The sequence below is a fragment of the Danio aesculapii genome, chromosome 21, assembly GCF_903798145.1.
Source record: "Danio aesculapii chromosome 21, fDanAes4.1, whole genome shotgun sequence".
Lineage (NCBI taxonomy): Eukaryota > Metazoa > Chordata > Actinopteri > Cypriniformes > Danionidae > Danio > Danio aesculapii.
In genome coordinates, this window is record NC_079455.1 from 7292457 (window position 1) to 7301330 (window position 8874).

At 36.2% G+C, this 8874-nt stretch overlaps 1 protein-coding gene across 1 annotated transcript; it reads right to left on the bottom strand.

Annotated features, from left to right (window-relative positions):
* Nucleotides 1-1195: 1195 nt before the first annotated feature.
* adrb2b (adrenoceptor beta 2, surface b) lies at nucleotides 1196-4713 on the bottom strand. The gene is made up of 2 exons (XM_056446079.1): nucleotides 4515-4713; nucleotides 1196-4334 (listed from the first exon to the last, which is right to left on the bottom strand). Exon 2 carries the CDS (start codon nucleotides 4322-4324, stop codon nucleotides 3095-3097), a length of 1230 nt encoding a protein of 409 aa, XP_056302054.1. The 5' UTR covers nucleotides 4325-4334; nucleotides 4515-4713; the 3' UTR covers nucleotides 1196-3094.
* Between the last annotated feature and the right edge of the window lie 4161 nt (nucleotides 4714-8874).

Here is an 8874-nt window from a genome sequence, read left to right on the forward strand (position 1 = left end):
GCTTCAGATATGTCTTAGAAATATGTCAAACTGGTTTTAGATGGTCTTAGCTGGTCAGGCTGGAAAATGACATGTATGGCTAAAAAAGGTTGGTTAACCAGCTAACACCAACTAACAAGCTTAGGCTGGTTTAAGCTGTTTTTTTCCAGCAGGTAAGCTACAATACTATCAGTTTAATAATTGTAATTCATACAAAATGTGCTTAAGATGACATTTGACTTTGAGGAGTAGTTGGGGTAATGCGTCATGATAATGTGGTTGTCTTGTCAAAACGTTTAATTTTAAATTAAGTGATAAGAAATTATTATTATTATTATTATTATTATTATTATTATATATTTTTTTTATTAAACAATTGTAAAATGTAATTTGAAGCACATTTTAGCAACAATGCTCTTGTTCTTGCCAAAGATGTGGTTTAGGTAAGAATAATATATTCGATTAATAAAACATAATAGTAGATTTCAATCCAATTATAATTTGATATAAGTTAAGATGTGAATAATAAATAAAGTTTGGACGTAAATAAATAAATAAATAAATAAATAAATAAATAAAACACTCGTCACCAAAAGTCCTTCCGATGCTTTCATTCAACACTAGATGGCGTAAAGTGTGCATAATCTTTACTTAAGACAATCACTACGGCATTACAAACCACCTTGTTTAATTCATCACTTTGTACATTGAGCAGCTGGTTGGACATACAAAAATAAATAAACAAAAATAATACACCTTAAAACATTTTTTGTAGTAAAAGTAGAGGAAACAGTTACATTTGGCGCTTCGTGGAATGACACAAACTAAGCAAATACCATGTCAGAAATGTGCTGTCAAAACACAGTAACACATTAGGCTCTATTCACATACTGCTTTGCCCATAGATTCATACAAAATGTGCGTGCCTAAGACGACGTTTGAGTTTGAGAAGTTGCTAATACTTTTCACAAGAAGCAGAACACACAAATGTATTCATTATGGTATTAATGACGCCATTAATACAGTACCCACAACTAAGCAGCCTAAATGCTTCACGTAAAGAAATCGATTCAAGCTTCTCGTTTTTTTTAATCCCAAAGAACATATTTCACAAAATTATATATATATATATATATATATATATATATATATATATATATATATATATATATATATATATATATATATATATATATATATATATTCTATAGATGTTTGAAATACTTAATACTCACGAAAAGCTCAAAACGTAAATAAATACACGAATATTGATTATATAAATTGTATATGAAGAGTTTAGATGCAAAAACCTCTAAATGCCGCTTGTTTTTTTTCTTCTAAAATTAGCATTTTTCTCCGACTCTTGTATGTGGGCTCAGGAATTTTACTTTTATTGTGACAAACAAATTCTTTTCATTGTCTTTTAAGTTTAATAACTGAACATATACACGTGAGACTGAGAAAAATGCTAATTTTAGGAGAAAATTGCTGACGGCATTTAGAGTTTTTTTTGCATCTGAACTCTTCATATATATTAATGTACATTTAAATTTGACTAAATGAAAAAATGTGTAATAAATACTGTATACATTTCTTGCTAATTCATTCAAGTATTAAGTATTTTCAATATCTGTAAGTTTTAATCATTACATACTGTACATAGTTCTTCTCTAGCTACTGTACCTCATTTCTTCTGGAATAGCCTGGTAGACAATATAATAAATTGTATGCGAGTAAAACAAAAGCTAAGAGGACCAAATCATGCCCTGTAAAAAACCTCCTAGCTAATAATTTTTGTCTTCTAGTGGCTTTTTTTTTAAAGCTAAAAATGAGAATGCTAACAATGAACACTAAAGGTTTTTGAGCACACTGTACTTCTATGCCTCACAGAGTTTTTCATTCATGTAATTAATAAACTAAAATAAATATAGCATTACCCTGACTGAGGTCTATGCAGCCACATAAGCTTTATGCAGTTTGTTTTATGACAACTGATTTTGTGCTCACATCCTCAGGAAGGGGCTCAAAGAGCACAGCGCATGCTATGCATAGGAGCAACTGCACTGTCAGTGACATCAACCACACCATTGCGTAAGCGTACATTTGTCAGCTTTTTGTATGTCAGACATTTTCCAGTAATGCATCCAGTTATCAAGTACATTGCCTGAGCTATTATTATAAACAGATGGAAACAACCATCAGCTTGTAATTGTGATTTTGGGGTGTCTGTCCAATGGACTGTTAGCCCAGGAATCTGTAAACAGTACAAACATTACAGTTGTGGAACCATAACCCCCATAAATTAGGCTCCATAAGCTGTGTTCCTGAAATTAATATGCTTACATAGCATTGAGATTCAATATTTAAATACTGTTTAGTAATGAGAATAACTTGGCACCATCATTACACGTAGTGACGTGTTAAATACGCCATCATTCTGTGCCACCCAGCTCGCAAATGTAGACTTGTTTACTTACTTTCATAAACATGACCCTTTATAGATACGGCTTCAACTGTAACCTTAAAATGGTTTCCCAGTGGAAATGTTAACAGGGGAAGGTTGAAGTGCAGGGCTTGGAGAACTGCTTGGCTCCTTCACTTTTGACAAGAACAGCTGGTTATAGCACAGACGGCAATGTGCACCTGTTGTCCCTCATCAGAGGGTTATATTTCGGCTCTCTGGAGGAGGTCTTAGAGATATTGAAGACCCTGGTTTTCAGCTAGCCCAAGCTCTTAATGGAATGTAACATGTCTGTCTGCTATAAGACACTGCTCTTTCTGATCTGTAATCCACATGTTCCGGTTGTAAATTGAGACATGTATTAATGAATTACAAATGAAGTATCAATACAGGTTTTTTGAGACGTGAAAAGTGTCTCGAGGTAGTAAATGTAATCCAGAGGTAGACTTTCTGACTGTCTTGCCTTTTCAAATCTGTCCTGGATTTCATGCACACAGTTTGTCCCAAAGCAGTACTTCATTTCCGTTTGTTCTGAAGTTTCATAATTAAATATTGTCTAAATATAGGCAAACCATCTTGGTTCAAAGGCTTAAATATCTAAAATTGATGTTTTGTCACAGACAAAAACTGTTTCAACTGGACACATTTAGTGCCTTAAATGGACGTCACAGTTTTATTATAATTCCCATTTTTATTTTTGGTGCCTGCAGTCAAACATTCAGCACCAATTTCTGTTTCACAAGCCGGCGAGGGCTCTCGTGGTCTGGTGGCTTTTGTGTGTACCTTCCAGCTGTGACCACTGTATAGATATCCCTTTTTACTCCTTGTGGAAGGTAGATGAGAGGGTCTCCAGCACAGGATTTCTTGAAAAGCACATCTAAACTCAGGACTCCTGCAGTAGATTAATGGGTTGAAGGCAGAGTTGGCGTAACCAATCCAATTTAAGATCCTGAAGGGCAACATGATGTTGTCCAGCTTCCAGATGGCTGCCACCACATTAAGCACAAAAAATGGCAGCCAACACAGGGTGAAGGTTCCCATGATGATCCCCAAGGTCTTTAAAGCTTTGTGGTCCTTCATGCAGAACTTGGTCCTCCTGTTCTTTATCTCATTTCCCTCCTGGGTGCTTAAGCTCTGTGTTCGTATTCGCCCCTCAATGCGGTCAATTTTCTGAAGCTGCCTCCGGGCCTCTTGGAAGACCCGGCTGTACACGAACGCCATGATGACCAGCGGGATGTAGAAGGAGATGATGGAGGAGGTCACGGCGTACGCAGCGTTGGTGTTGAAGTCACAGCAGGTGGGTTCCTCCAAGCAGCTCAGTGCCTCAGGTTCATCTGACACCCACCACTCCATGTGGATGGGCAGGAACGAGATAAGGGCGGCCACTGCCCACACCCCTATGACCATCCCGCAGGCCTTCCGCTTTGTGAGCATAGACTGATAACGCAGAGGCCACATGATGGCTATGTACCGGTCCAGAGCGATCACACACAAGGTTTCAATGCTAGCGGTCACACACAATACATCCGTAGCCGTCCAAAACTCGCAAAAGAAGTTTCCAAAGTGCCATGTATTGAGTAGAATATAGCACGCGCCAAAGGGCACCACCATAAGACCCATGACTAGATCAGCACACGCCAGGGAGCTGATGAAGTAGTTTGTGACAGTCTGCAAGCGCTGGAATCGTACAATGGCGCTGATGACCAGCACATTACCAAAGACGATGCCTAGAACCAGAATGCCCATTGCGATGCTGATTAAGACCACCTCTGCATCGCTGTACTCTGAGCCAGAGAAAGACACCGGAGAGGAATCGTTTAGCCTGGCTGAATTGTTCCTATACAGGGAGGTGTTCTCCGTGCTCAGCGTATCCTCTCCCTCCATGAGCTTTGACCTGAGGAAGGAAAATCAACATAAAGTATGGTGAGAGCTATGCTAGACTGTAAAAGTATGGTGAGCACGAGAAATGGAAAGAATATACAAGTGCTAGAACAAGAATGATTATTTAACTGCATTCTCAATGTGTCAAAGGAGAATGTTCATACAAAGACAAATGTACAGTAAGTGCACTTACTAAATCAAAAGGAGATGTTAGAGTTGTCCAACTTAATTCCACTTTTCATGGACTCCCGTGAGATATCCAAAAATAATCCTTTTGAGTTGTTGTTCTCTCTGAAGTGTTCGGCTCTCACATAGTGTGCTCATTGATCTTCCTGTTGCACCTTGTCATTTGCCTGTGTTTCTTTGACATGCTCACAGCACTGCCAGCTGAGCACGTTGTAGACTAAATGTGCCCCTGACTATCAGCTGGACTCTTATAGCAGCCAGGAATGACATCACATGCCAGCAGCCAATAGCAGAACAGCTTCCTTACACTGCAGAGTGCTACACTTGTAAAGAGAAGTAGAAAAACAGAACAAGACAGCTTTTGGTTTAACTTTCATAATTTATTTTTATTCAATTGAAAAATTACACATTTATTACAGAAAGACAAATAGAGTTCACTGGTAAAGAATACACTTGTTTTGTTCTTTCTTTAATTGTCTCTACATGAATGTTCTGTGTTCCAAGAGAGGATTCATACTGTTTTGTCACTAGCTGTGTTGGATCAATATGTTTATTTGTGAGGGTTAAAGTTTGCCTCATATTTTTTATGTATATATATATAAATCTCAAGAGTTCAGATGCAAAACCCTCTAAATCCATCTGACATCTTTTCTTGTAAATGAGCATTTTCTATCAGGCTCCTCTGATTGGGTTCAAAAGTTTCATTTTATATGTAATGATAAGGTTATTAGCTAGTAAATAAAATGAGTCCCCCCCCCCCCCCCCCAAAAAAAATGTCACTTTAGACAATTCTTTGGTTTATTTTTTTTGTAGGTTTTGTAGATTTTAGGTAGATTTTCTTTTGTGTCAAAACCAGCTAAATCCACTTGTGCTTTTTTTTGCAAAAACGTCTAAATCCACCTATCGGGACAAGACAGTGTAATTAGTTGAAAATCACTGAAGATGCAATTTGAAATTATTTTACCAAACATAAAGCACATTACACAAACCACCTAAAATACATAAATCTGTCAAGTAAGTGGGGGTTCATTCCACTGTGATAAACCAGGGACAAAGCAGAAGGAAAATGAATGAATGAAATCTGTTAGGTAAGCACAATAATCAATAACATTAAAACTGACATTAATTAAATCTGAGCAATATTGTCATTTCTGGTATTTGGGATTTAGATTTAATGTAAGTAGAACAATGTAAACATTGTAAACTAAGCCTCTTAGATTCAAATAATGTAGTGTAAAACGTTGTGAAACATCAATATCTGTGCATTGTCCATTAGTATAAAAAGCTTATCAGACGTATAGGTAATATGAAGTAATAGAAATAATGTATAGTTTTAAACATTATATTTATCTTTTAAAAAATAGCTTAAATTAGCAAATAAAAGACAAGGTAGACCTACTGGGCTAAAAGGGGATGTCTCTCAGATAATGTTAGAAGCTTTCATTCATTCATTCTCACTCTTGTTTATCCTCATAGCATCCACTTGGGATAAAAGAACATCTTAACTCTTTCGTGAAACAGTGTTGCCATTTAATGTATAGTAAATCAGACTCATTCAAAGTAGCGTCGGTGTGCAAAAAAAAAAACGTTATGAATGCATGTTACACTTCTTACTGTACAGTGTGTTTTCTTTTTCTTATAATGCACAGAGTTTTGAGGTAAAGGACATTTTCATTTGCCATTCACTGACAGTCGTGAGGCTCATCCAGTTCATAAACGCGCCTACTGATTGGTTCTTGGGATATAGCGGATTTTGCTGTCAAAGGCAAGTGCCGTTTAGCGGCTTTTGCTAACAAACTGTTATTTCTGAATGAGCTGACCCTGGGATTCAGATGATTTCAAACTAATATATTTGTTGATGGTGTACTACATGCCTAAAACATTCACTCAATGTCATTAGCTCATATTTGGCAGAAGTGGCGTTTAGCGGCTTTTGCATCTGAACTCTTCATATTAATATATATGAAGAGTTCAGTGTAAAAGCAGATAAACTTTTAATATTTTAATTCTATTATAATTTAATTCATTGCTGGGTTTTGCTACATTTTACGCCTTAATAAAATGTAAATAATTAAGAGCATGTATTTCCTGAAAATGACAATTGTTAATAAAATATAAAATATTTAATAAATTCAAATTTGGCACGGTGGCGCAGTAGGTAGTGCTGTTGCCTCACAGCAAGAAGGTTGCTGGTTTGAGCCTCGGCTGGGTCAGTTGGCAGTTTGCAAGTTCTCCCTGTGTTCGCGTGTGTTTCCTCCGGGTGCTCCTTTTTCCCATGAGTCCAAAGACGTGGAATAGGTGAATGTGTGTGAATGAGTGTGTATAGTTGTTTCCCAGTGATAGGATGCGGCTGGAAGGGAATTCGCTGTGTAAAACATATGCTGGATAAGTTGGCGGGTCATTCTTCTGTGGTGACCCCTGATGAATAAAGGGACTAAGCCAAAAATAAAAGGAATGAATGAAGGAATGAATGAATATTCATATCCTACATATTGGAAAACACACATATGCACACACAGAGATGCATATATTATTTATTTATAATTCGAACATATTGATTGCAGCTGTTAATAACTTTCAAGTGGTTTCTTAAATTCTTACAGAAATTTATCTTCAAGATTACTGGTTTTGATAATTATGTGTGCATAAAATTAGCTGTAAAATATTTCCTATGATTGTAATTGACCTTATTCTTCAATGCGGAAGTGCGCTTTGTTTTAGAACTTCCGATTCCGTTGCTGCAGCTGCCTTATAAAGTGTTTTGATTTCTTCCCTTGGCATATATTTACAGTAATAGTACACACAATAATGATTTGAGAATCACTATTGAATTGAAAAGTGATACTTAGGCCCAATCCCAATTCTATTTTTTGTACCCCTACCTCTTCTCCTTCCCCTTGGCCCTTGAAACAGAGTGTGAAGGGGAAGGGCTTCAAAATTTACCCCTAAGAAATGGGACAGCACTACAGCACCTGCACACGTCATCATATGTCATCGTGATCTCTTGCTTCATGTGAGATCGGACAATCATGACTGCTGTAGTTATTCCTGTTGTTGTATATTTTGGTTTTTATCTTTAGGAAATCACTGAAGACATACAGTTGAAGTCAGAATTATTCCCCAAATTCAATTTAACAGAGAGGAGATTTTTCAACATTTCTAAACATAATAGTTTTAATAACTCATTTCTAATAACTGATTTATTTTATCTTTGCCATGATGACAGTAAATAATATTTGACTAGATATTTTTCAAGACACTTCTATACATCTTAAAGTGACATTTAAAGGCTTAACTAGGTTAATTGGGTTAACTTGGCAGGATAGGGTAATTAGGCAAGTTATTGTATAACGATGGTTTGTTCTGTAGACTTTCGAAAAAATATATAGCTTAAAGGGGCTAATAATTTTGACCTTAAAATGGTTTTAATAAAAAACTGCTTTTATTCTAGCCGAAATAAAACAAATAAGACGTTCTTCGGAAGAAAAAATATTATCCGACATACTGTGAAATTTTCCTTGCTCATTTAGGAAATATAAATAAAAAATAAAAATTAATCAAAGGGGGGCTAGTAATTCTGACTTCAACTGTATATCATTCTATCGTAATGATATAATGCGGCAATAAGATTTTAACTGTACTGTGCATTTACACAGTGGCCATGTTCATGTATGTTAACACACAATAAACAACATTAACATTATAGCAGACACTGTAAAAAGCTCATTCCGAGCCACTAGACTTTTCTGACAGAATATTTGAGTGTCATCGAGTGACAGAATGTTGTGGGACTACTATACAGGAGTTATTATTATGGATTATGGATAGCAAAATTTAGCGGTTTTTATTTTACCGTTTTTTTTTAAAGCATAATGGTAAAACACAAACGCGGTAATGAATGTATTAAAACATATGCTTGTTTGTTGTAAAAATTTGTATAATGACAAAAAATTATATTAATAACTATATTAATTTGTGGATTTCCTTACTTATGGGTGCAGCTATGTTTCCGTTGTGGCTGGTGTATTCTGGAAAATTTTACTACCCCTAGGTTTCGAGTGTGGTCCTGAAAAATCTTTGTTTGAAAAGCTATCTACCCGTTCTCCTTCCCCTTAGCCCTACGCCTTCAAGCTAAAGAGAATTGGGACACCCCTACCCCTTCATGTGAACGCGCAAAAACGAGGGGTAGGGGGTAAGGGGAAGGGCTAAGGATTTTTAAATTGGGATTGAGCCTCACTTATGTAGTTGTTCTATGTGTTTATAAGTCCATGAACACTGGTCAGAAGAACTGTAGCACATCCATTGAACCTTTAACATACATGGAAAGTTTTCATCCCACAAAAGGTTCTTTACAGTATAAAAAACAC

Excerpts from the sequence above, each read along its gene's own strand:
- adrb2b (XM_056446079.1), bottom strand. The coding sequence starts at position 4,324 with ATGGAGGGAGAGGATACGCTGAGCACGGAGAACACCTCCCTGTATAGG.